The sequence below is a fragment of the Toxoplasma gondii genome, chromosome VIII (genome assembly GCF_000006565.2).
Source record: "Toxoplasma gondii ME49 chromosome VIII, whole genome shotgun sequence".
Classification (NCBI taxonomy): Eukaryota; Apicomplexa; class Conoidasida; order Eucoccidiorida; family Sarcocystidae; genus Toxoplasma; species Toxoplasma gondii.
The window spans coordinates 3,857,011-3,883,933 of record NC_031476.1 but is presented as its reverse complement, the minus strand read 5'-3'; the positions used below and the strand labels follow the sequence as shown (position 1 = coordinate 3,883,933).

The window sequence follows — 26,923 nt, the reverse complement described above, 5'->3', positions numbered from 1 at the left end:
ACGAAAATCACAACTCAGTCAACTTCGCAGCTACAAACAATACAGAAGCTTTTCGAGGTTGCACTTACTCCTCCTAGTCCGTTTAAGCCTAAGAGTTCACGGCAATTTTCGTTGTGCCTAAAAATGGCATCGAGAGACAAAGCGACAACGGTCCCCAACTACGCCCTGAACGGGGGGAGAGTCACCTGGGCGACACGTAGGCAGCTGTACCCGTGGCTCTTGAGAATTATTTTCTTTTGCAAGGGGGGAACACCACAAGTCACTAGGTTGCGGCTTGTCGCTCTCTAGTAACATTTTTCTGAATGAAGTCTGAATATGCCAGTTCATGCCGCATCAAGTAACCAGTGGAAGGCACATCACTCACGGGAAAACGTAAACACCATTGTCTGCTAAAATTCCCAAACACGAGCCCCAATCAAAGGAACCATACCGAAAATGGTTTCAGCCTGACCCTGCCATGTCTTTTGACGCCAGAAAAGGCGAATTGCCAACGTCTCTGAGAGGCAACTGTCAGGGGCAAGTGCAGAAGTGAGGTCTATCGGCCCTACTCTGCAGAAACACGCCCCGCTAATTCCTTGGACCGAGGAAGCACTTGACTCCGGTTGTGCAACATAAACAAGTTCTTGTGACGGTTCGGCGACCCACTGTTGTTGGCTGTTGTAAATCGTTGAGGTGTGCACTGAGTCTAACGCGGGAGCACATTCTGGTAGCAAACGCCGGAAAGATTACCATTTGTGCTCAGGAAGGGTGATAGAGTATCGTTCTGCATCGAGGCGCACGGATGGGAGGTCGGCGAAGTGGCTGAGGCGAAGATAGCCACCTTCACTTCGCCAGTTGGTGCGTTGCAGTTGATGTCGCTTTTTTCCGACCAGTCCCGGGGGTCTCAGCCGTGAGGCTGCATCCGAGCATAATCGTCTTTTGCTCCTCAGGGAAATAGCCCTCAGGAATCATGAGCTTGTTCGTGGCTTTCTTCGCGACAACTGTTAGCATTTTCGTCGAAGCTTAGAGATATATCGGTTCACTATGACTTTGCACTCCTCTGAGTCACAGTGGAAGGCTGCAGTTGGCCTTCAGGGCCACTTTCGAGAGTCAGAGTGTCGTTGTTGGACATCAGCGCCGTCACGGGTGTTTCGGTGTTGGTGCTGCTTTCTGCGTCATTGACGCTGGTGATGACGTTCTGCTTCAGTACGGGCTTATTAGCCACTACTTTTACGTGGCATTCACCACACATGACTGTTTGTTTGAGACTACACCAGCTTTCGTGGCGCCTTGGATAAGCAAGCTACAAAAATTTTCTTGTCAGTCAATGGGAAATTAGTTCACAGAAGTGCTGAATAACGTGTTTTTCTCCGCTGCCACTCATTTCACTCCACTCCGAGACGCTTGTTGGAACTGGATTCGAACGCTTTTTAATCTACTCATTTGAGGATTCGAAGGTTTCCAGGCTCGCTATCTTTTCAGTCAGCGAACATACACTGGTTATCTCCGGGACACGTGATGTTGACAGAATGTTTGTATTCTGTTAGGGATGCGCTAGAGTTAAATTCGGTTGCACTATCCTTCAGTGTGACGTCGTCACACACGCAAGCACTGGTACCTTCTTCTGGCACCGCGCACGTAGGATTAGTTCCCGTATTCTGGTTTTCTGAGGTCGTTTTATGTTTAGTTCTTGTGAAAGAATTTATTTGTAGCTGAAAAAGCCATGTGGCGATAGTCTATCGCTGGAAGTGAATAGTCTCCGACAAGTCTCTGAGGGGAAAGACACACCTGAGCGAAAAGGGGGCAGCCGTACCAGTGTGACTCGTACAAATCAATTCCATTTACCAGCGAGAGGTGACGAGGAGGTTAAAGTAAATCCCGAAGTGCGACAGATGGGGTTCAGACGAGTGTATCTTGTCACTCTCTAGCACTCCTGCTTGGATGAATCCTGAACATCGTAGCTAACTTCAAACCAAGGAACCAGCAGGCGGTGCAGCATCTACAGAAAAACGTGAACCCGACTGTCGACCATCACTAGAGAACGCCGACCTCCATCTCCGGAGCCAATACCGGCGTACACGGCTCTACACGAACTTGTCCGTTCATTAAGCCCACCAAGGAAGTGGCATAACCATAAACGTCTCTAATGAAGAACTAGTTGCGGTCACCTGTAAACATGCGATCTACCCCAGGCAGTCAGTCCGGACTGATAATCCCTTGAACGCCGAAATGCTGTAGTCAGATCTCTAGCATTGACAAACTTTTATCACGGCCCAGCGACCCATTCTCTTTGGCTCTTCCAAGAAACTGGCATCGACAGTCGAGCAATGACACGCGAGCATCCTGGGATATTTGGGCTAGTTTTCGATACTGCCACGGTGCTCGATCTATATTGAAAGCTCCTGACGACTTCCAAAAATGCATTGGCTCTGCCACCCAGTGTGTCATGAGTATGCAGCTGGGTTACGTCCTGGGAATCGTTGTCATGTGTTTTCACTCCAGACTTCGTCCGCTCGCATCCGCCCTTCGGCTGACGCCCTGGCGAGTACGAGACCGTCTCTCTATCTGTAGCACTCAGCCTCATGCAGCAATATGTAATTCAGTTCGGCTCCACCAAGACGGAAAAGAGACAGACGAAGGACACTCACCATGCATGTGATGTGTACACTCAGTCAGATGTTCTTTCCCTTTGAACATAGTGCAAGCCTTCATATGAACTCGCGAACTCTTCGTACGAGCTTGAGATAAACAAAATCTCTAGTCAGTGGCTCCTCATAACGTTGGAACGAACACATCTCAGACGCACTGTCTCCTCAGTCCGCACAAGCAACGCCGAGAGCTACTTCAAGAGGGGAGTCAGTTATCCCGTCCAAGAACACCCCACCGTATCCTCTACACAAGCTTATGTGGGCTTCACAGTCTCTGGTAGGAAAGAGACTACTCCTGCGTGCCAGAAATCCCATTCTGGTTGTGAGTGAAGAATGCCCGTTGGAATGACTTCTAAGGTCTGGCGAATGATTTCGCCTGTCGACTCCTGTCTTGGAAACCGAAGCCCCGAGGCGTTAGAGGCAACAACTTGCCTCGAATATTCACCACTCGAAACTTCTCCCCTTCCTTTATGTAAGCCGTCTTCATCTGATGATTCACTCTGTCCAACGTGGAAACTCTCTGGATTGCCACAGGCAGCCTGAAGCCTTTGCTTAAACGCACGGCTTCCTGGTTCGCCAGCGAACATATTCAACAGCGGCTTCAGCAACGACGCCCGACTGTTCAGTATCATTTGCCCGCCGCTGGTGGCTTTTCTATTCCCGCTCCTCCCCGTTTCTTGTTCATCTGATGTACACCTTAGTCTATCAGTTTTCTCTACTTCATCGACATAGCATGCATATCGCTCCAACACTTCTGCCCGGGTCACACGTTCCATTATTCTTTGTGTCTCACAAGGCTCAGTCATCCACCGTTGTGCGCGTGAAACAGTTACTTCCACCGTTCCTAAATCTGCCTTCACCTTTCTCCTGTTGTCACCGGCGAGAGTGGCATTGGATTTTCCCATGCTTCCCTCGATAGTCGAATTCGAACGCATACCACGTCTCTGTTCCTGTGCAGTGATAAAAGCGTCCGCATGCGATCCCCAATACCATGGCCTCTCAAGCATATCTCGGCCGACCATAATACCGGCAAGTTTATCATTTGTGTTCAACAAGTGTTCTTCTGCGTTCTGAAATGATTTGACGCCGCCGTTGAACGTGAATGACACGGTTGGAAAGTCACTGCAGAGCCTGTACACCCACTCGGGCCTCCGTTGCGGAATTTGAAGGTTCTGCTTCGGTGACAACTTACCCACCAGTATTCCAGGCCGAGCGTGAATTATGAAATGCCTTACCGGGGACGTCTCAACCACTGTACCAACGAATTCAGCGAGCTTGTCATATGTGCATGAGGACGAAGAATAGGGAGTTGTAGCGCTGGATATCGGGCTGCTTCCGGACCGAAGAAATTGCTTGTCTTCTTCGATCCCAACCCGACATTTGACAGACACTGCTACGCTGTCAGTTTCGGGAGAGTCGTTTGTGTGGACCGTCCTATCCTTCGTGTCTCCTCTTGCAGACTTTCCCATCACGTCGAGGCTGCACCTCTTCTGGCCCTCTCGGTTGTTCGCACCGTCAACGAGAATCTGGCACATCTCTGCAACACGCTTAGGATCTTCCATGAGAATCAACCCGAACGATCCCTTGGCGACGCGTGGACTGGGGCACCCACAGTTAAGATTGACTAAAAAGGTACGCTTGCCTCGCATCCTTGTGACCGGCTCGGCATGGTCTCTGTCCACGCTAAATTCGTTGAGCACACGGGCAACCGCAGTGGCGCTCTGGGCGCTTCCCACGCCCACTTGAAGAACAACATCATTAGGAACGCTGGCGAGGCTACCCGCTTCTTCCAACAGTTTCCGCTTTACGGAAAATGGAAGGTCTTGAGAACTGTCCGGACTTTCACAAGGAGCCGGAGGGACAGGCACCATCTCTGTATACAAAGTCAAGCGCCGCGACATCAAACTGATCAGACGTCGCCAGTGGCGATTCGTGTAATCCATCATTGGAGCTGCGGAAAGAAGGCCGCCAGAAGGGTCAAAGGCAAAACATCGAGACGGAGAAGAACCATGGCAATTGTCGTTGGGGGAAGAAGTCCAAGTGGATTTATGCGACCGAGATGTTGCCACGGGAGCAGCTTCATCACACCGCAAATCGGTGACGCAATTCTTTATGGCATAGTGTCTTTTCCAGAACCGGTGTGAAAGAGTGGTTCCTTCGAGGCCTGACTTACACGAGCTGAAGTGCAACCGTGTGCACAGAGAGTACGCTTCGTCGCTTGCCGGTAGCTTTTGAAATAATGGGGAGAGCGGCTTTTTCATTCGAAGTGAACTTTGGGAGAGCCTGCGCTCAAGAAGGGCGGGAGATACCGATGGTTTGACAAACGTGAACGCGTATGCCTGCGTAGGGAATATTCCCGAAGAACAACCAGCGCTTCGTCGATGACGAAATGGACTCACATTTCGCTCTGGTTTGAAACCTAAGAAGAATAGACAAGCGCTAGAGACGCCTTTCTTTGGGGTCGAGTGATTTGCAGGTCTGGCATGCCCCACAAAGTTATTTTTTCCGTTTAACACCTCGAACTTAGGTACGCCAGGTGTAGCAGAGTCTGTTACTGTGGCAGGTAGGTAGAGCCATTTCTTAGGGTAGGAAACGAAAGGGAATTTGCTGGTAGGAGAAAATGTCTTCCTTGTCGAGTTCTGCTGGGTAGGTCCATCCAAATGAGTATGCAGAAGAGCGAACGGGGAAGCAGAGACGGCATGCGTGGACTGAGGGGTGGTGGCTTCAGGTTGATGAAAGCGACGAAGCTGATGGTGGTTGAGTGAGTGGGCATTGGATGAACAGACGGATACAAGAGTATGGAACACTGCTGCGACAAACGCACAGTCGAGTAGCCTGTGACAGCGCCCGGTTCTCCCGAAACAGCGCAACTCGCTCAGGTTCCGGTTTCCCGTTGGCCACCGGCTCTTCCTAGAGAACTCTCCCAGTTCCGGTGAGGCACCAGTGAAACAAAACTCCTGCTGGAGGGACTGCATGTTGTGCGTTCGCGCTCGCGGTGCCAAGACCACCATTATATGAAGGGAAACACACTCGCCCTCATTGTGTCTCACTATTCTGAACAGCGACAGACTCTAATACCTCGCATGCAAAACAGCAGACTAAGAAACTCAGCGGACTTTCCAGGTCTCGGCGATTGTGTTCATCATGCGGACGCAAAGACCAAATTCAGTTGTCCCGATTTGCCAGACTACAACACGCAAAAAAGACCAACCATATTTGCTGAGTGAAAGGGGCAAATTGCCGCAGAGGAAGGAGCAGTGTACACAGTGTTGTCTTGACAACTTCGAATGTTGCTTGTCGCGACTACGCTTGCATCTCATCGGAGATTAAGCCGAACCTTCGAGAAAAAAGAGCGGGCTTCTGGAGAGAACAAACTTCCCAAAAACTTTTGTGTGCAAGGATCTAATGGGCACCAAAATTGGATGGTGTTTCTGTAGAGAGACAAACAAGGCCAGGAGCGCTCAAACCACCATAGGAAGCCGCATGCACGGCATGCAAGCGAAGAAGCTGTGAAGAGTCCACGAATGAACACAGAACACACACTCTCGTGTCAGTGTCGTCAATACACCACAGCATTTTCAAACACTCCACGGTGTATCAACATAATGACAGTACATCGTTTACGATATCGACATTTCTACTTCAGAATGCGGGACTGCTGGCCAGCGTCTGTTCCGGTCAGCGTCTTTCTGTAGTTAACAATTTGGGAAAGTGCATTTTTTATTCAGTTGTATTCGAAGTACACTAGGTTCGATTAGGCGCCGTGTCTCTAGCAAAACGAAAGCCCTGAAATACAATGGACGCCCGCGTAGCGAAGGGTAACCTACTTTTTGCTGAAATCCCCATATTCGCACTGTTTATACGTAAAGTGCTATATGACAGCGATTTCGATAATGGCACTAGTGTTCAGCCGTTTGTGTCTTCTCACATCGTGCATGTCAGTCTTGTCACTCTTTCAAGCCTGGAAGACGAAAGGAGCCAATATAACTGGCTGCCTGTTCTTTTGTCGGTTCGACCAGTGCAGACACGTGAGTACATGACAGCAGTGCCCGGTTTATTTGCGTTTTCAGGCTTACAGGAATACAGCTGCATACACAATACTTCGCGGAAGGATTCGTAGCTAGAAGCATTTGTTCCGGCGCAGGTCGCACGTCAGAAAACACGATGTCGATACCTTGCGAGACAAGACAAAATACCGTTCACACCTGCAGCGTTTGCGAATACAAAGAACTACGGGGGACAGTATTTTCGTGTCATATGTAAGAGTCTAGCTCAGTGCCGATGTTCAGAATGGGTAATCGTGCGCTGCTGCGGGGTATGATCATAATTCGACAAGAAAATACTTCGGATTTGTCATCAAGGAGCGGGGTCGATCGAGCCGAGTCGTGGAGCGAATGTGATAAGGATACAAGCGTGAAGTGCGGAGGTAGGAAAATTTAGTCGTAAACGGAGATGAAGGTGAACTAAGGCTCGCTGAAAATTGAGTGACGAGAATACTCAGGCAGCACCGGGCCCCGTCCGAGATAGTATAGTGGCTAGTATTTCCGCCTGTCACGCGGAAGACCCGGGTTCAATTCCCGGTCTCGGAGGTGGCTATATTACTTGCAGCACATAGCAATTAGATAACCAAAAGCTCTTTTGGCAAGTTTCTGCCTTCTTTTCGGAGGAAACGACCCTGTCATTAACGAACCATGAGTCCGTCCGTTCGGAGGTCTAGTCATACATACCTTCATCGACCGACGTATGTTAAAAAAAGGAGTTTCGTCTTCGGTCCTCAGTATCGGTCATACTTCTCCACAATCCCCTTCTGTAAATTATCCCATCCACCACAGCCTGTCATATCAGACCCCCAGCGTTCTATCGTATCATGCGGAAGAAATTGTTTTTCCTCACGGAAAGTTAACACCAGTTTCGGCTCTCGGCCACCACTGCAATCAACGACGTCACCGTTTCCCTTCCGTAGAACACAGAACAGTGGGAATACTTATCACTTGTTTGCCTACAGCCACTGGTTTCTGTATCCACGCTGGAATTCCCGCTTTCGTGACCGGCAGTCAGTGTACACCTAGGGCGGATCTTCGGCCTGAATAATTGTGTGTGAATGTTTCATGCTACTCAAAACCGGAGAGAGAAAAATGTTGGGGTTTTGGGGGTGTACTCATGAATGTTGTGGGTCCAGATACACGGGAGGGAAGGGCAATGCTGAAATTATTACAAAAACTCCTGTCTGATCTCTTCAAGCTGCTCAACTTTTCGAGCCCAGACTCTCCTGTTCTGCGTAACCTCGCGGTAAGCGGACGCCAGCCGCTCTCGAGTTTCTGTGCTCGCTCTCCTTACCTCCTCGAGAGCGCTTACAAACGCCGCGTTGCGCACTCTGTGCAGAGCAAGTAGATCGCATCAAAGTACAACACTTTCTAATTGCCCGCTAGTGCGTAGGTTCCGTGCGCTTTTGTAACTAAATCAACGAGAAGCGTCGGACCACCTGACGTGGCTGCTTCCTGTGGGCTGCAGCTCAATTATAGGCCATTTAGTTAGGGAGCATCGAAGCCTACCGGAAGAGATGTTTGTGAACTGGAGACGAGAAAGATGTTATTGTCTTGGAGAAAAGAGAATTCGATACATTGTTGTCGTCCACCAGGTCGCTTGGAACAGCTGTAGTGCCACTGACAACTTGTTTTCCAACAGGCTGGTTGTGAAGTGTCTGTTGGGAGACTGGCTTCTCTTTCGGCTTCACAGATGAAGCTGAAGTATGTCTGCTGTCAAGGGGTGGTGATGACTTCGTATGATAGAGCACCGGTAGCACCGGTGCAGTCCACTTTTCGTTTACATTCGCATCACATCCAATGCTCGCGTAAGTCGCATCTGCGGTAGAAGCGTAGTAACTACAAGCCGACAAAACTGTTCACGTTAGCTGACAACTGCCTCCCCGTTGCGGTCATACTTGTCGGTGACAGGATCCCGCAAGTCGGGCAGCGGAACATGCACAGCAGGTTGGATAAATTACTGTCGTGATAATGTGAAAACAGAGCTGCCCCCACACAGCGGCAAAAGTAAGGTCTACGAGACCTTGCTAGCATCATGCCTACACACTTTGTCAGAAGAGGCTTTAGTGATAAAAACGCCTAGATTAAGTGAACCTTCCGATTAAGGAGACGGATTATCGGAGTTGAAAAAAACATTGTTCTTACCTAGACTCCAAGGCTGAACAGGGAGACCTCTCCATTGTTTGGTGAAATAATTGGAACAATCGCCCTCAGGAGTAGGAGTTGTACAAGAGACCGCGCCCTTACTGTTGGCAGCTCTCGATGAAGTGGAAAGCCACGTCCCACCTGCTGATTGAGGGCTGTTCTGTTTACCAAAAGCAGAAGACACCTGCGCACAAGCGCCCTGCTCGACCTGCAGTACTGCAATGTTTTTTCGCAGACGTCTTTTCAGAGACCTCCTTGGCATCGAATAAGCTGAAAAGGGGATGTCGCTGACGAAGAAAAACATACATTTAAGAAGGCTACGGGACCGTGTCATCTGGACAACAATAAAAAAACGCCATCACGAGGAAGCCGGCGGGATACAAATCTTTCTATCAACACCAATCACTTTGTCCTCCAGTTAGCCCTCAAAGTGCAAATGTGATTGTGAGACTTTACAACGAGGCGTGTGGTATTCATGCGTTCTGGATCACACTGGAGAGGTCAGAAAACAAAGCGACAATGATGTCGGAGTGTTGTAAAACGCAGTCCCGAATTGGCAGTAAATTCCTCACCCCGTACACTGATGAAGCGGTGCCCCAACAGAACAGATTTTCAACGCCGTATCTTCGATGATCTATTCCGTACCCGTCAAGAGGACGGAAGTCCGCCAGTTGTGGGAGCCTGTCTAGTACGGTAATGAGAAACTCGAAGTGGCCGATACAACCGTTAGTGATGAACGCTGAGGACGCATTCAACCGCGAAGCAGTTTCGTTGCAGACTCTGAACAATAGTGCAGTCAGCTGTTCACGTCGGCTCTCCTCCTCTAGACAAAGCTCCCTGTTGACAATCCAGCATAAAAAGAAATCGCTGTACACAACTACCAGCAAATAATCAGACTCTCAAACGAATAAAGCGCAGCCACCGCCCCATAGAAATCGAGATAGGATGTGAATCGATGGAGGACGATCTACGGTCAGAGAGATTCTGCACAACCCCGAGATATAAATCGCTGGGCATGAAGCTGTTCTATTGCCGTTCATTCTCGTATCCCGGCCGCTACCTTCTCTGATATTTTTTCGGCTAGTAAAGGAATAGCATATCTTGACGTGTTCTCGCAAATGTTTCCCTCCCTCGTCAACCGAGAAGACAAGCAAGCTTGCGAAACCACATCCCTCCCGGGCTGATCCGTGTCTGCTAGGTTGAATATTTCACCACAGTACACGTTCAGGCAACACGCTTGAGAAGAGAGTTCAAATGCCTTGTCTCCTGCTCTTTTCTAAGGATAGATGAGTTGCCGCGCTCCCTCGGGTGCTTGAAACTGTACCTCAGACGGTCAGTTTCTTCGACGCATTTAAGCTGGGCATCAAGATTTAGGAGGTTTGCGTCCCACTGGCGTCTCAGTTTTCGTATTAAATCCACGTCAGCGGGACCTATGCGTCCCTCGGCTGCCTTGCCATTTCCAAGGTATACGTCGAGTGCTCTGCGTTCAATGAATCAAACTGAAAAAAATTACTCACCACATACAACTCAACTGGGCCGTGGAGGCAGGCGCGGTGCGACTATACGTGGAAAAAGTCTTTAGCAAACAGGAATAAGCGGACGCTCCACATATTCACCGCTTGAAAACGCTGATGCTCACCTTCAAAACCATAAACACATGAGACCGACTGGGAGGGCCTGTTCCTTTCTAGAGGAATGCAAGTCATGGAGATGAACAACTAACAGTCCGACAGCCACGGCAAATATGCCATTCTAAAAAGCGTAGACTAAGTGAACCTGAGCGCTCGACTTATGTTACTAGAAGTCGACTAGTTGAGGGATGAACTCAATATTACTGGTGTACTTATTCAGAGAAATCAGGAACTGTATCGGTGATTTCACTTTTGGCGAGTTCAACTAGGAGGAAACAGGAGGGAACAGTGAAATATCCCGTCGTCGTACGGCCATCACCTTACTCCAGTTGGTCTTGGAGGGTTTGGCCGAAATCGAGGAAGATGCCGCACACTGCGATGGGGAAGAGTTCTTCTCGCACAGTGTGGCAGAAATGTCGAATGACTGCTACAAGCTGAGTATATTGAGTAGGAAATACGCATCACAGAAGTCATTGCAATCCCCGTTACAGCTCCGTTTCAGAGTGTGTTTCGCATGAACGCTGTGGCAAAATTAGTAGACACGTGAGAGCGTCTATGCTCAGAAGGTATTTGAAGCAAGTGGTTCGTTTTTGAGAAAGGGTGATTGACAGAAACGCCGTCTGTCAACATCGTTGCAAAAGGACATCCTGGATTCCTTCTGTTCGACGGCTTTTACCCACCTCACCCGCGCCATCAAACGTTCCGGGAAGCGCTTCCGCAATACGTTACCAAGCCTGTTTTTGTTGGTTGCTCCACCTCCCTGACAGGCTCAGGTAATCCATATGCCAGCGAGTGCTTTCCCATTCTTTGGTTTTCTATTCCGTTCATCAGTGACGCTTAGTGTGACTGTCCGAACACTCCTGTCGCCATCGTGTGTTGAGCCAGTTTTGTGCTGTGTTACCTCTCTGAATGCTTCGAAAGTCATTACCTTCTGGCGATTCGCTTCTGCCTGGGTTCGTAGATACTGAGCGAAGTGATCGACGTAAACAGGCGCCTCGAAGTCTCTACAAGCAGACATCCCTCCTGTTGCTGTCGGCGAACCGTCATTTCTTCCGTTTCCTCTGGCGACAGGGCCTCCAGTAGGCGGCGCAGGCGCCACTGCAGCAGCCGCCTTGCTGCGGAATTCCCTTTCAATTTCTTCCACTGCTGCTGCGTACGAAAATGGCAAGCTCGCCACAGATCCCAAGAGGCACCCGAGCATCGATGTACGCGCTGTTGTTTCCACTATTTCTGCGACAACACAATAGAGCAGAACGGAAAGCAGAAACTGCAGACAGTCTGATTCTCCTTAGCAATCCGGCAAAGGAAACTGCGTGAAGTCTGATACAAGATGTCAATTTTGTCCTTGAAATATTCCGTACATCCGATGTCCGTGATTGCAGAGCCATCCGCTTTAAGAGAGCTCTTTCTAATAAGAATCGACGGTGGAGAGGAGTTCTACTCTTCCTCAGTCCTAAGTTTTCTCATTCGAGAGTGTCGAAGAATCTACCTCCGGCTAAAACCATTTCCACTACTCGGCAACGCTTTTACAGTAGGATGGGGGACCAAGTGAGTATTCCTTTGCCGAATTCAACTGTTTCTCTCGGCTGGAGCCCACCTATTCCAGAGCTAGTGATTAAACCTCACCCCGAAAAATTTGTTCTGCGTTGCTCTCCGCTTCAGAATCTCCTCCACCGGGAGTGATGCCTGTTCCGCCGCCAAAGCTTTTCGCTGATTCACTGCTACTATTTACACTTGCTGAAACGGCTGCCGCTCTCCCTCTGTTTTCGGTATTCGACCCCCCTTGCGCCTCCCGTGGATTTTTTCTATCGTTAGGGCTTTCTCGACTTTTCCCCGTGTTCCACGTTTCCTCGGCGCTCGAATGACAGTGGTCTCGGAGAAGAGGAAGGCCCTGGAGAATCTGTTCGGCGCCTTCATCCACGAATGAGACTTGCGAAGGACGGAGACACTGCAGTTTCTGACAGAGAACAAGAATGATCGACCCTGCAAGAGCGTACCCGGCTCGAATTTCTTGAGCTATGCTGACACGAACTTCTCCCTCTAGCCGAGACACTGCACCGGCGACTACACCCTGAGGCAGCGATTCGACTTTCCGCATTTGGCCGTTATTGTTTCTTCGTGTGGTGCCGGATGTTTTTACCGGGAGCGCAGAGGAAGTAGAGGTGAACCTCTGGTACTTGAGGTCATCAGCTGCGGTGCGTACGTGGTAGGCAAAAGAGAGTGCATTTCGTTCGTGAGGTTTCAACAAATCTACAGACGTGAAACTGTGTGATGTGTGTATCGGCCCCGCTTCTAGCCCGCTACGTTCTGTGCTACGCGAACCACCAAGAGAAAGATAGCAAGAATGGGTCATTTTTGCGTTTTTCGTGTATGCATTTGAACAGGTGTCTTCTTCTAAGCCTGCCATTGCAGGGGGCGAAGCGATGGCCTGCTGGGAGAAGGTGCAACTTTTCCGTGCTCCCATTTTGTCCTCTTTCTCGTAGCTCCCCTGACCACCAGGGCCGTCGCTGGTACCGGCACCGAGTTGGCTTCTGTCGAGTGTATGGACTGGCAAATCGGTTGAGCATTTTGTCAGAGGAGATTCGACATGAGGACCATTGGAAGCAGAATGTGCAGGAGGAGAAGGGGCAGTCGAAGACGATCCCTCGAAGAATGTCAGGATGACACGACACGGCCGGCAGAAGTTTCTTGACTCCTTTCCTCGTCTTTCTGAGGTGTAGCGAGAAGGGGATGAAGGATCGCCAAGGTCTTGACGACAAGCAGATATCCTTCTCTCAGCTTGCTCAGTTGAAAGAGAAATACACTGGAAACATCTCTGAATGGCCGCTTCGTATTGCTGGTGAAGATGCTGCATCGCCGCCACTGCAGTACGCTTTGGAGCCCCGTGCTGTCGACCAAGGCCTGAAGAATATAAAGAGTAAAACTAAACGCAACCACGAGAAATCTCGTCGAAACGAAGAATTAGAGACAGATGTTAGAGAAGTGGAGAATCGTCAGGGACAGAGCAGCCTGCTCAGAAGCGGGAAGGTAGTGAGACGAAATGATGAGACGAGGCATCAAAAGAAGACGCGTACAACGGACAGAAGGTGGTGCGATAAACAGACGAGCGCTGGAATAAATCATAAAACAAGTCCTCGACAGTCAGGAAATCATAGACCAGGTCTCGTTCACAACCTACTTTACGTTTACCGAAAGTTATCACAAGTTCCTCTTGGCTTCCTTCTCTCTGTCTCCTCCTCTCGCGCTGCTGCTGACTCTTATTCTTTCTTTCTCTGCGTCTTCTTCGCAGCCCAATTTCAGTGGTCACTGCGTGTTTTTCTCGCCCACCATAAAGCCAAGAAATTCGGTCTTCGAGACCAGAAACATGTTCTTCGATCTGTTTTCGCCCCTCCGTTGCTGTGGAATCCAGCCTCTCTTTCCACGCCGAGACACGCGCTTGCCAGTCTCCCTTTCGCTTCTCGATTTCCTCTGTCCACTCATCTCTCTTTGAATTCGCTTCTTGTAGTTCTTTCTCCGAAATCGAAGGAGCCGAACTAAAGAAAGTCTCGATCTTAGTCTGGATTTTTTGCAGGCTTGCAATCAGGGACTGCTCAATAAACTGGAAAGACAAAGGGGAAGAAAAACGCCCTCGGTGGAAAATAGATACTATTCAAGAACAGCCGGAGAAAGAAAAACACTGGCATTCCATTGCAGTCGCAAACTGCTCAAGAACCCAAGCACTAGCAAACGTCGATGAGTGGAAAAATCACTTTCATCTCTGACTCTAGCTTGAACCGCTCTGGTCTTGGTCGACCCATGGGAATCGGAGTACATAGTCGTCTCTCGCTCGCTCTGTAGAACAAGCTAAAAACCAAAACTTATTGGTTTCCTCTTCAACAAGCAAGACATTAGGCCCATACACCCTTCTATTGTTGTTAGGACTAGAATTTCAGTCTCTTTTCATTCTCCTCCCGGATTTCTTTTCATCTTTCCCTCATGGTACTAGTCCACTGTCGGTCACTTTGCAGTCTCTCGTAGTTCCTGTATTGTTCATGTGTTTCAGCCATTTCCTACAACAGGTTTGCATCTATGCGCGCAAATGCCGCATACAAATGTGTGCTTCTGCATTCACTCCTGTCCGAGCTGTACGTCTCCCCTAGTATCTCTCTGCTTATTTCCGCGTGCATGGTGTCTCGACAGGCGTTTCCCACCTTCGTAGATATACCTGAACTTTCATTTCTGCGTTTTTCCTCATATGGTCCTGCTCCCGAACAAACTGTTTCCTCTTGCGCTCTAACTGTTGGATCAAACACCCGCCGATTCTGCCATCTGGTGGTCTCTCGTCTGAAGCCCCTGGCCGGTCAAGCGGCCCTGCTTCAACGGCCTCACACTCCACACCGGATCCGAGAGCAGCGACAGATGCCTCTTTCACCCTTCCCTCTTTGTCTCTCCCAGAAGCTGATGAGGGTAGCAGTCTCCCGTCTCGGGCTCCAGGTACGCTACTCGTTCGGAGAGCGGAGACAGCAAAGGAAGAAGCGACCGGCTTCGAATTCAACGACGAAGGGGAAGGAGGGGAAGGCGAAGAGGCAGCTGCCGCTGCGGAGCCCCCTACATTGCTCAGGAGCGATTCTAATCGCAGCTGCTGAAACCGGTTCTGTTCCTCAACCATTTCGTGCAGAAGAAGAGTAAGCTCCTCCTGTCGGAGAAGGCGCGAGAAACGGAGAAGCACTCACGATGCAACCTCAACCAACTCTACAACAACCCCTCTCTTCATGGAGGAAACAAGCAGGCAGAAAACCTCTGCTTCCAAAAAACGTAAGACTGTAATATTCTTAGTGTTTGAAAGGTGCCTCGTCATAAAATACCAAAGACAAAAGTCTCGTGTCTCCCTCGATTCGCGTGGCCTGACACTCCCTGGTTTGTCCCCCCCCTCCCTCCCCCCATCTGGTGTTTTTAAAGTTCCACGTCTAGCCATGTAGGCGACTCTCTTGTTGAGTCCAAAGCGCCTTACTTCATGAACGAAATCGTATCAACATGGGTTCTCCACTCCTTTGATCCGTTTAGTCACCTTTACATCAAAAGTCACTCTTGTACTCACACTTTCGCCTCGTTGACTCAACTCCAATCGATATGTTCCGATTTTTGCCTCTGCGACGTCTCTTCTGTCTTTCGTTTTTCTCTTTTCTCCTGTTGCTCTGATTTCTGTTCCGCGCCTACCTCCGTCTGCACCAGGAGACGTTGCTGCTGTGCCACGGCACCCGCCACACTTTGAAGGAAGCGCTCAAGACGAGCGAAGTGCGATGCCAGCTGCTGCTGTCGGTGTTTGTAGACGAACGAAAAGGAGGCGACAGTTGCAGAAGTCGAATCAAACTCTGTCAGCACATTCTTCATTTCTCCCAAAGCCGTCGAATATGCTGCCTAAACAGGATGCAGCAGCGGTGAGAGAAGAAAGCCACAATGGTAGTCTTGCAGGAAATGAAACCGAAGCGGTGCTTCCAGGGAAACCCGACTGTGTTCAAGGGTTTCCGGTTGCGTGAGAGCGGGAAATGGCAAGGAAGGATGGAAGAACGTTTGCTTTTCGGAAAGAACATCAACGACCATCAAATTGTTTTTGAAAGGAAGGTGGATTTGCCAAGGTTGTGAATCTTCGAATGCCAGAGGACGACAGACAAGAAGCAAATCCAAACCTACTGGGAAGAGGGGGCTTTTTATTGGTTCTACTATAGTAGTACGGATCATCCAAGCATCTGAGCAGCACTTCTCTCTCGCTTTTAAACGTATTCTATGCCTCCTGTTGGCTAGAATGAAGACACCCAGGCAAAGGCCATTAAACATAGACAGGACATACTACGGATTTCAGTAGAGAGGAACCTAGGCATGTTAATGTTCATGCCTTTCATCACCGAGAAAAACACTAGACCCAGGCTTTAAATGCGTGCATATGCATGCATGCGGGCACAAGACAACGTGTTTCCATCCAGGATAATTCCTATCCACCCCAAATTTCAGTAATCATTCTCCAGATCTCTATACTTTTCTGTCTCGATCTATTTCGATATCACTCGATCTACGACATGAACGCACATACGCACACGCAGCCAACTTGGTTCCAAGAGTGTCCGCATAAAACTAAGTCGATCTACACAGGTACTCCTTTATTCATGTCTGTGCAGATATGTACAGTATATTTCCAGGATACCTCTCCGAGTGCTGTGGCAGTGGTTTCCACTTCTTCAAGGGCGCGAGATACGAAGTCGAAGGATGCAGTTCTCAGCCTTGTGAGGCCCTCTTTCCAAGACTCTCTGAGAACGATTTCGACGGGTCCGTTTTCTCCTTCTCTCCCTTCGACTTCTTGTTGCCGAGTAGCACCCGCTCCCGGACTCCCCAAGACAGTTCCATCTTCCGTGGCGGGTGCGGTTCTGTTCGGGGCGCCTCGTCCGTTGGAGCAGATGCTTCTGTGCGGCACAGAAGCTGAAACTATGGACGAATTAGGAAGAGAAGAAGCAGACGTCGGTTTTTTCTTTTCGCCTATTAGGTCCGGGGTAGCTTGCGGAGAAGATGACAATGTAGGTGAAAGATCCGGCGGAAGGCGAGGGGAGGGAGGAGATACAGAGGCCCGAACAACACTTCCACAAGAAGGGACAGCGAGGGAAGCCAACATTGCCTCGAAGGACTTCAGTTGCCGGTAGGCCTGACCCCGCGAGTCTGTCCTGGGCAGAACATCGGAAAAGAAAAAGGAGAGAAATCAGCGAGGGACTACAAGGAAGTAGAGACAAAGTAGAGGGGCGTATAAGTGGGAATTTAGGGAATAAAAGAGGAAACGCAGACAGCAAGAAGGCAGGAATTAGGCAGTGACTCGCAGGACGAGTGCAGAGGAACAAAGCGGGAGAAACAAACAAAATGAGGAAGAACGATACATATGAGCAAAATCGCGAAATCACGGAAGATCTCCACATGGAAAGAGACACAGAGGCGACGAAGAAAGAAATCGAATGGAAGGACGCAATGGACGGGAAAACGTGAAGAGAATGGGAGAAAGAAGAGGAAAAACACAGACAAGGAAGGATCAAGTCGGGCATCTGCATCCTGAGTGGTGCCGTTGGGAAGGGTAGTACAAACAAGAAACTACGATAAGCCACGGTATTCCCTTGGCACACTTAAAGACGGTGAACAGTCGAAACAAACGAGACCAAGTGTTTCCTATCACCAAATGTTCTTGTCGAGGTCGATCTCGTCTTCGTAAACTTCGCGTTTTCCAACTTTATCTCTTTTTTTGCCTTCTTCTCGATCGCCGTTGCTGCCACCGTGAACGCCGCCTTTGCCGCCACCCGCGCTTTCCATTTCTCTGCTAAGACTTGAGGCTCCTGATCTCCGGTCGCTGCCTGCGTGCGTCGCAGAGACATTTAGCTTTCTCCCGTTGGCACTTTCGGCTTTTTTCTCGCCTCCTCTGAGAGCCTTGGCCGCGGTGTTGGAGAGAGGCCGCTGTCTTGCCAAACTTCCGCGTGCTGGAGAAGCTGGAGAAGAAGACGCCTCTGTCTCTCTCTCTTGTGCACTTCTGATCGACTCTTGTTTTCCTATTTCCGCGGAAGAAGGGCCGACGGCCTCTTGTGAATCTGCGAGAAGTTCGAAAGAAGCCTCGCTTCCGTGGCTTGCTTCCTTCTTCTCCCGCTCCTCTACGAGAGCCAAATGCTTTTTCTGCTGTTCCTCAGAGACTGGCGCGAGACTCCACAGATCCAACAGCTTCGCCAGTTCCGTTCGCCGTCTTTCCTGAGTTTGCGGGAGAAAGGATTGACCAAGTGAACCGATCCGCTTCACCCCTGCGCGAACCAGACCCTCCAGAGTCTTCAGTTCCTCCTCCGCTTTGTTCTTCAGTGCATCCAAGTCGGCGAGAGTTGCAGCTGTCTTCATCTCTCTAAAGACAAGCACGAGAACCCAGACCAACATAGGATTATCGCGTATATGCATCCGCGATAGAGTTCACAGTCTCTTACTTCCCGCTGCCTTCTTCCCAACACTCGAACCTCAACAGCGATGCAGGTGCGCAGCCATACTTCTCACAAGCCAAGAACCATGCACTCAACAACTGCTTAACACACCTCGCCATCTTTCGAGATTAAGCTCCCTTCTATTATCAAAGTGTGCATCTACGGGTTATCTCTGTTTCTATGCATGCATCTAGGTACAGTTATATATGCACTTTTATCTGGGACGTAGGTTTGGAGTACTCCACTGGCATGGCGGTATAGTTGAAGGCAAGCGTGTCTCTCTGGCTTGTGTCGTTTTCGCTGAGTACACTCAGTTGCAAATTTGATTTCTTCCGCTTTTTTCACGTTGCTTGTCGTTTGGCCTCTCTTTCTTGGGTTTGGGAAATTTTAGAGCGGCTTTGTTTCTTGCACATTCTCGCGTACTCCCGAAGAGCGAGAATGACGGATGCTTGCCGTCGATTTGCATTGACAAACTCTTTGGAGGCATCCATCGCGACACGCCTGTGGCTGCTGTTCAGGACCTGGTGAGAGTCCCGAAAAGAGGCGAGGAATGACGCAACTTGCGAGAGAAATGTCAAGAGGCGAAGGCACACACGGTGCTCTTCTTGCTGTCTTTTCTGCAAAGAAAGCGAATGTCAAGACAAAGGGAAAAGAACCGAAAACGACGTTGTATAAACACTGCTGTTCGGGGGAGTCGCAAATACGCAATGAGCTAAGTAGACTCGAGGAACATGACACGCATTCCTTGGCTTGTATAATCGACAAAAGGAAATGCAGATTTTCTTACCTTTGGACTGTTAGAGTACACCCAAAGTGGTACAGATTGTGGGCAGATGTTGATTTTCAAAATGCACGAGGGATGCCACTGTGCTCAATGCATCTGACAATGTGGTATCAAAAACACAGTAGAGACACATTAATCCGGTACACACAGACCTTTAAGAATTCATCCGCAGCCCACCTCGTAGTACGTACTCTCCAGAAAAGCCAACCCTGACCCCGCCACCACATTTCGCTTGTCTTTCCCGGTTTTCTGTTGTCAGATTCTCTGCAGTGTCCTGTGGACATCTCGCTCTGGTGCTTACTTCCATTCGTGACGCTAATGCATTCAAATCTGTCTGCAGTTCCTCCAAGTGTTTGTGTTGAAGCGGTTCAAGAAGCTGCGCCGCAACCTCGCTGGCGGTTTCGCACGCTCCCCAGAGAATGCGGGCGTTGAAGTGTGCCACCCTCTCTGCACACTTGTCTAGAGACAGACACATGCAAAACGTAAGCACCTGCTCTTCACGTTCCCAGCAGACGCTTTGTGTCTGCTGGCTTCGTTCGATTTCCTTCGACGAGAGAGAGAGTCTCTAAACACCTCCCACATCACACATGACTACAACGCATATTTGAAAAGCTTTGGCTGCTTGGTCTGGCTTTTCGTCTCGTGTCCTCCGGCTGCTCCTTCACAATCGACGATTCGACACAAGCCCTACCAAAGAAAAGCCCAAAACCAAGATTAGAAGCGTTCTTGCCCTGTCGAGCTTACGAATTAATTCTTCACATCTGCGCCTCTGGATCTCTTTTAAGTCAATAAAGTCCCCGGAAAGGTTTCGCATCCAAGCCTCTCCGGCTTGGCGAATGCAGTCAAGGCGCCCCAGCCAGCGGGTCACCTTCTCGGGAGTTACTGAAGCGGGCTGACAATCCAGAGCTTCGTGGATCTGCCGAAAGAAAACAGAGAACGTAAAAGAATGGACGGAAGCGACGCTTCGTACGTTGTAAGGAGAAAGCGGAAACCAGAGGAGATACACGTGCAGAGTTGAGATACAGCGTTGGTAAGAAACAACCGATCTGAGGTGCATATGAAGCGAAGCAGTGTCAGAAAAGCACGAGTATGAATATGCATTTCCATCTCTTCTTGTTGTTATGTTTTCTAGCCATGATTCTGGCCAGTTGTCACAGTCTTGAGAAGAATGTGAGGAGAGAAGAGAAAGAAGTTTGTCTCAACGGTGAGCGATGGATCGACTTCCTCTGTCCTTGTGTTTGTAGGACGGGAAGGTCGGGCAAATGCTTTCCTTATTTCGATGTGTTATATGTAATTTTGACTTCTTGCTGTTCATCCAGCCTCTTTATGGTTCGAAGGAGGGTTTTCTTCGTTTTCCAAGCCTTTGTTTTGCGCTTACCACATCGTGTCGTTTGACAGAAAGCGACTTTTCTTTTTCCTGCATTTGCTTCTCCATGGATTGCCTCTCTGGAGGAGCTGTGAAGTCGTCGTCCTTACGCAGTGTCATCACAGCTTCGCGAATTGCGGTGTGGTGACTGGCAAAGAACGGCACCGAGGAAAAAAGAAGGGGAGCAAGAACGTTTGCTTCTACGTTATACGATCAAGCGATTCAAGCGTTGAAACAAAAAAATGTCTATTCTACGTTATACGACCAAGCGATACGAATGCTCTTTTCATCGATACATACAATGTCTAGAAACCTTTATTCGTGTAGACTCGTCTCTACCTATCATGTTCAGAGTCGTACCCGGAAACCACCTTGAGTAGAGATACGAATTCTATGCAAAACTAATTCACCATACGTCCCGAAAACAACCATAAATTCACAGACTAGAAAACAGTAGCGTACGCACCAAACACACAAACATCGTACACCACACACTTACACATCATCGTGTATAACCTAAATATATTTATATATATGTATCTATGTGTGGGTGTAAGGAAGAAAGAGAGAACTGAAGACTCATCTCTTTCGCGTAAGCGTTTTTTTTGGAACCTTTGTTGGGTCGCGGTCTTTTCATGCTTTTTCTCAGTGCTTTTGTGTGTTCCTTGGGTCTCTCTGCATCTCCTCACTTGTGTATTGTCAACTCCTCTCGACATTTTTTGTTGGTTGTCTCGTGCTGCTTTTCCCAGCCCTCAACCGCGAGGACTAGGCGATGAATGATTTGCGCCTGCGCTCTTTGCTGGTGGAGAAGTTTGAGATTTTCGACTTTACACTTTTCGTCAATAATTCTCTCAATGTCGCCTCTCGTGTGAAACGCGACTGTCTGCAGCTGTCTAGACAGCCCCCGAATGTGTTCATCTGCTGCGTGCTTCCGTTCTCTCTGAGGCAACGAGAAAATGTATCCAGGACGAGCGAGAAAGTCAGAAACACAGGCAGAAAACAGAGGAGACAGCGGGTCTGCATGTACTGATCATCAAGTGTGCTCTCTATGGGCACAGCACAATCAAGATTGTAACATCGTTGCGTAAATAGACCCAACTGAAAACCACGTATTAGCCTAACGGAGATAATACGTTGAGCTTTGTGTGCGCAGTGTTTGTAAGAATTTGTAAGCATTTGTCAAGGGTAGCGACAGCAATCACCTGCTGACCGTACTTGGCGCCTAGAGAGGTGAAGTGTGATGCGAAAAGCAAGAAAACAGAAGACAAAGAAGCGAACAATTGGAAAACACTTGATGTGCTTTGCGGCCTGTTCCTTTGGATGTCCTCATCTGAAGTGTTTCCTTTTTCTTCGATCCCTTTTCTTGGTTGACGTCTCCTTCCAGTTTGCCATCGAACTTCTGTTCGCTTCCCCTCTAACTTTGTGCGTTTCTTAGTGCCACTCTCTTCATCATTCGCCCTCTCCACGTCGGCTTCTTCTACTCTGTGTTTTTGTTCGATTAATTTCCCTTTGAATATGTTTTTCTTCCTCTCTCTATGGACTGCTTCAATGTCCCTGTGGTTTGATTCGCAGAGTCCCGGTCCTCGGTCTCCTCTGAGAGGTCTCTTTTCGCCCATGGGATTTTCGTGTTTGTCTCCGTTTTTTGCAGTCTGGAAATTCCGTGTCTGGCTTGCCTCGATCGCCTCAAGCTCTGCAGCAAGCTGCGTGACCACAACTCGCATTTCCCGAAGGAGTTGTTGGGCGCTCTTTAGGTTTTCATCGAGGGCCTCCTTCGTCCAAAAGTCATCTTTCTTCCTTTGTTCTGTCCTGGAGACACTTGCGTGATCTGAAGCTCGTCCGGCCTCTTTGTCCTCTCCGTTTGCTTCTTGCCCCACTTTCCCGGCTGTCTCGAAGTCTCCGCTCGTGCACCCTTCTCGCCCTTCTTCGTCATCGGAGAAAAAGAAGAGGTCTGCAGTCGCTGCCTCAGCAAGACGTTGGTGTTCTTCGTCTTTGTCTCTAGGTTCTTCTGTGTTTGCAGCAACACACGCGAAAGGCCTCTCTTCTTCCCCACCTCGTCGTCCCTTGAGCAGCGTAGATCGTCCGTTCTTCCCGTTTGAAGAAGAGGCGCCGGCGCAGGGTGAAGCCGCTGCCGAACTGGCATTTCCTCCATGCGAGGAATTCGAGTTTCCAGCTGCATGCGTGGGTGTTTTCGCAGCGCGAGAAACCGCCTTTGCGCCGTGAGTGGACGAGGTAGAAGACAAGGTCTTGGGAGACCCTCTCATGTCCCGAGTTCCCCCTGACTTGTCTTTTTTCTTTACACCTCCAGACTCCGGAGCTGACTCAGGTGTCTCTCCCTCGTCGCCTTTCTCTGCGACAGGCGCCACTTCTTCTCTCACGCGCTCCTGGAAGGCGCGAACTCGCAGAAGCTGTTTCTTTCTCCACTGAATCTGTTCGTTGAGTTTCTCTTTCAAGACTTCCTGTAGCGCTCTCAGAGTCGCCTCTCTTTCCTTCAGTTCCTCCCGCGCTGCGAGACTCCGCATTTTGACCCGGCCTTCGAAGGTCTCTTCTTGCATCGCCCACTCTTCGTCTGCCTTGAACAGGACCCTTTCTGCTTTCTCTCGCAACCTCGAGGTCAGACGCTCACAGAAGGACAGCGGTGATGTCCTTCTCTCCTCGCTCTCTGCTTCATCTTTCGCCTCGCATTCGTCTCTCTGCATCTGCTCATTCACTTCTCCATCATGACACATCGCGCCACTTGGCTGGTCTTCCATTTCCTCCTCTCCTTTCTCCCCTTCTGCTGCCGCGTCTTCAGCTATTAGGACAGACGAAGAACCTTCTGCTTCTCGACTCCTTCCCTCTTCTCCTCTGTGTGAGACGCCAGGGAACGCTGGCGACAGCCTATCGCCTTTAGGTGACCCAAAAGGTGGCTTACGGAGATTGGTGCTCTCTAAACTTGACCCAGCCTCTCTCCCTTCGACGGGCGAAGACTGATGCTTCATTGCCGGCGGCGAGGAAACACCGGAAGTTCGCCGCTTCGGACTCGGACGCGTCCGTGTCTTTGTTTTTTGTGGTCGCATGCTTTCGAGGGAGACGTCACAAAACAGAAGGGGACAACATGGGCAACAGAAAGTGATCCCAGCTTCGGAGTTCGAGGTGAAACCAACTGTCTGTGGAGTTTGCTCCGTCGTAGTGTTCCTGGAGAGAGTCCTTCGTGTTTCCTCTTATAAGGACGTTTCCCGTTGTCTTCTTGTCACTTAGCGAAGCGTGTGTTTATTTCCTTCCGTTTTATGAACGCATGTTTGCTTTTTCACATTGTCGGCAGCTAGAACGGCCCGTGTCATCAATTACTGATTCGTCTTTGCGTTACCCACTGAAAACAAGGGGAAATGCAGGAAATAAAGCGTTTGGTGGGGTATCAAAAGTGTTGAAAACACATCTTGTTTTTTGGAAAGTCGAAATCGATTTCATGTTAAGCGTTGGGACAAGGTCTGTAGAGAAAGCGCTGAGTGTCGCTGCCGGGTAATGAGAATAAAGTTTTGTTAGGGAGATCGAGGTGTCTACGGAGCGATTTGACCAACGCGACGCTGTGTCCTAGAGAGTGAACCGTGCTGTCGAAAATCGCAGCAAAACGGTTGCTGTTGGATGTGTTCTAAATCTGCAAATTTTCGCATCTACAGCGCGCTTCGCAAATTCCCTCTTTCTCGAATGAGACAACGCAGAAAGCTAATGAAAACAACCTCACATGGAGCTCTGCGACCAACAGGTAGTCTCTTGGTCACATGATGAGGAAAAAAAGAGGATCTATGAGTCCATAAATTACGCGAAAACAATGGTAAGCGAGACAGAAGAGAAAAAAGTGAACAGCTGACCTTATGCGGCAGGGCAAACGCAGAAAAGCCGCCTCTCCTACCGGTTTGAGGTACGGAGCCCCGCACGGAGAGAAGGAAGTTAAGAGGGTGGAAGGCTAGTAAGAGAAACCCCAACTGGATTTTGTCGAGACCTGAAGAAGCAAAGATAAGTGCGATAAGCTGTCGGCCAGCTCGAGGTCAAAAAGTGGGAAATACGCGGCACACGGCCAATAGCGAGTTTTACGCCGTCGCTGACTGCACGATTTTTAATGTGCATGTTGGTCGTGTATACAGCAGATCAACGAACCTATGTGGGTCGAAGAGTTAACACATGACAGAAAGATGTGGGCGAAAACCCGAATGTTGCATGATCCTCCTACGTTTGTCGAGCAAGTTGTACAACGGAGAACTCAGCGCTCGTTCGCGAGCATGCACGCAAAGCAGATTCGTGTCTTGTCATCTCACGACGACCCTACAGAAATATGACGGAACAAGAATCGAATCGCTAATAAAACAGAATCAACGCAAGCTCGATGAACAGCTTTTTTGTGTTCAACGGAGAAATTCGTATAGAGCGGCTGTGTGTCGGTTGTTTCCCTCTCCACTACCAGCAGATTTTCCACCTCGGCCAGGTGTGCAACAAGGCAGAGCACTACGTTCGTCGTTATATTTACGATTTCCCTCCGACGTTGGAATCAAGCCGTGTTGTTTTGCTTTGTTTTGGCCTTTCCTGATATGAACCTCTTCCCCTCCTACAGCGAAAGCTTTCCACTAAACGCATGTTTTCCGCTAGTCCACCGCCGTTGAATGCGTGGCGGTTTATCGTGATCCGGGCCGCGGTAAAGCAGTGAAAGATTCCTCCTCAGCTTGCTAAATGCGACAGGCAAGCCGACTTTCCTGGCCAAGTGAAGCGGGCGTTAATCGCTCAAAATTTATTTCCAAGGAATCTAACAGAACATCTGTAGAGTCTGTCCACCGGTGTGGCTGTCCGGTGGACTCGAGAGGATTTCTGGATTCGTTGTAGACCATTTGAAGCAGTCCACTACGCATCAGCGGTTTCCTCCACATGTTAAAAAGGAATATACAAGCTATTTTTCGACTAGGGGGAGCTCCTTTAGCTCGCAGAAAAATTGAACAAATCGACGGTTTTCGCGGCTATCCGGCACGCTACAATGAAGGCGCTTGCGGCAGCCCGCTGCTTCACATAGACTTATGTGCTACCACGTTGTGCAAGCCCGGGTGGAAAGGTCCTCTCAGCATTTTCTGAAAATCGGGGATAGAGAACTCCATAGTCGACTCAACCATTGTGCAAAGCTATCTCAGTGATTCGCGCTTTAAGCCGTGGCTACTGAAGACAAGCAGAAATGTCCACTTGTCTCGGCGCTAGCGCTCAACATCGACTTTGAGAAATAGTAGCAGGACGGGAATTTATGATGTTACATGCTACAATCGCCTCTTTCGTATTCTTGCGTCTTAAAAAAGTTACATGACTTCCCTTCTGGCTGCTTTACAGAAAGAATGCTTAGATAGATATAGGTGATGGACTGGGCCTGGTTTGCCACTGGGCTTGCAAGGTAACATCAGCTGTTTCGATGACCAGACAGATCAACAAACCAAAGAGAGAGGCAGAGGTAGCAGCAGGGAAGCGTACACGGCAGACTGCTAGCTTGAGTGACAAGAAACATTTCATAAGCATGAACCATTTCACAGCTCGCATTCAACACAAAGTAAAAAACAGGTGTTTCCCGGCGTGAACGACAAGACGACGCGCCTGATGGGACGCGAGATTGCCATAGGACTGTTGTTAGCAAAAGACTAAATACACCACCAAAGAGACAAGATGTCGGCAGTCATAGACAAACGAACGAGGTACACAGAGAGAAGCGCTAGCCCGCCGCGGCAAGGGTGGTTTACTTTCTGCTCACGGACATGAAAGCTAAACAGTAGCCTTGGAGACGAAATCGAGGCGCTAACCCACATACACATCCGAATCCATCTCTCTTTGCAATGTAACACTGGATTACCATTTGTGCCATTTCCACGGGGTAAACCGACTTTTTCATGTAGTCCAACCAATGTAAGTGTTGAAATAACGCCTTACTCATTGCAGGTAGAACTGGTGATTCAAACGTGCCCATCATATATATATATATATATATATATATATATATATTGTTCAATGCCTTCTGGTGAACCTTGCGAGCGGTTTGCAGCCTGTGATTTTAGGTTGCTTCAAGAGGTTATGGTTTCAGGGGCTAAAATCTGTAAGTGTCTAACTAATAAAAATGTCTTATCAAGAAGCTACATCGGTCTGCGTTATTGTCATGATGTGCACAGCCAGAGTGACTCTAGGGTGACTGGTACCGTTGTCAACACGACCACTACTTCTCACGCATGAACGCTCGCAAGTCCTCATAGAGGAGTGTTCAGAGGGAGGGGAAGTGTCAAGTGAAAATATCCATGCAATTAAACTACAGAGTTGAAAAATGTGCCACTGCTTCTACATCGTCTCGACTGCGACAAGACTTGGAGTGGG

General features: G+C 49.2%; 2 protein-coding genes and 1 non-coding gene across 3 annotated transcripts; 1 reads left to right on the top strand and 2 right to left on the bottom strand.

The window, feature by feature from the left end:
- Nucleotides 1-2,881: 2,881 nt before the first annotated feature.
- On the bottom strand, nt 2,882-5,987 carry TGME49_272570 (dihydrouridine synthase (dus) protein; the record flags this gene model as incomplete). Its single annotated transcript, XM_002365849.2, has 1 exon — nt 2,882-5,987. The coding sequence occupies exon 1, from the start codon at nt 5,636-5,638 to the stop codon at nt 2,882-2,884; it is 2,757 nt and encodes a 918-aa protein (XP_002365890.2). The 5' UTR covers nt 5,639-5,987.
- A 1,157-nt stretch (nt 5,988-7,144) lies between these two features.
- Nucleotides 7,145-7,216, top strand: TGME49_272580. The gene has a single exon. It is a non-coding gene; the product is annotated as a tRNA-Asp (tRNA).
- Nucleotides 7,217-17,628: 10,412 nt separating this feature from the next.
- On the bottom strand, nt 17,629-23,616 carry TGME49_272590 (hypothetical protein; the record flags this gene model as incomplete). Its single annotated transcript, XM_002365850.2, has 6 exons — nt 17,629-18,337; nt 18,834-19,027; nt 19,496-19,653; nt 19,939-20,110; nt 20,573-20,708; nt 21,980-23,616. 6 exons carry the CDS (start codon nt 23,614-23,616, stop codon nt 17,629-17,631), a joined length of 3,006 nt encoding a protein of 1,001 aa, XP_002365891.2.
- Nucleotides 23,617-26,923: the final 3,307 nt, after the last annotated feature.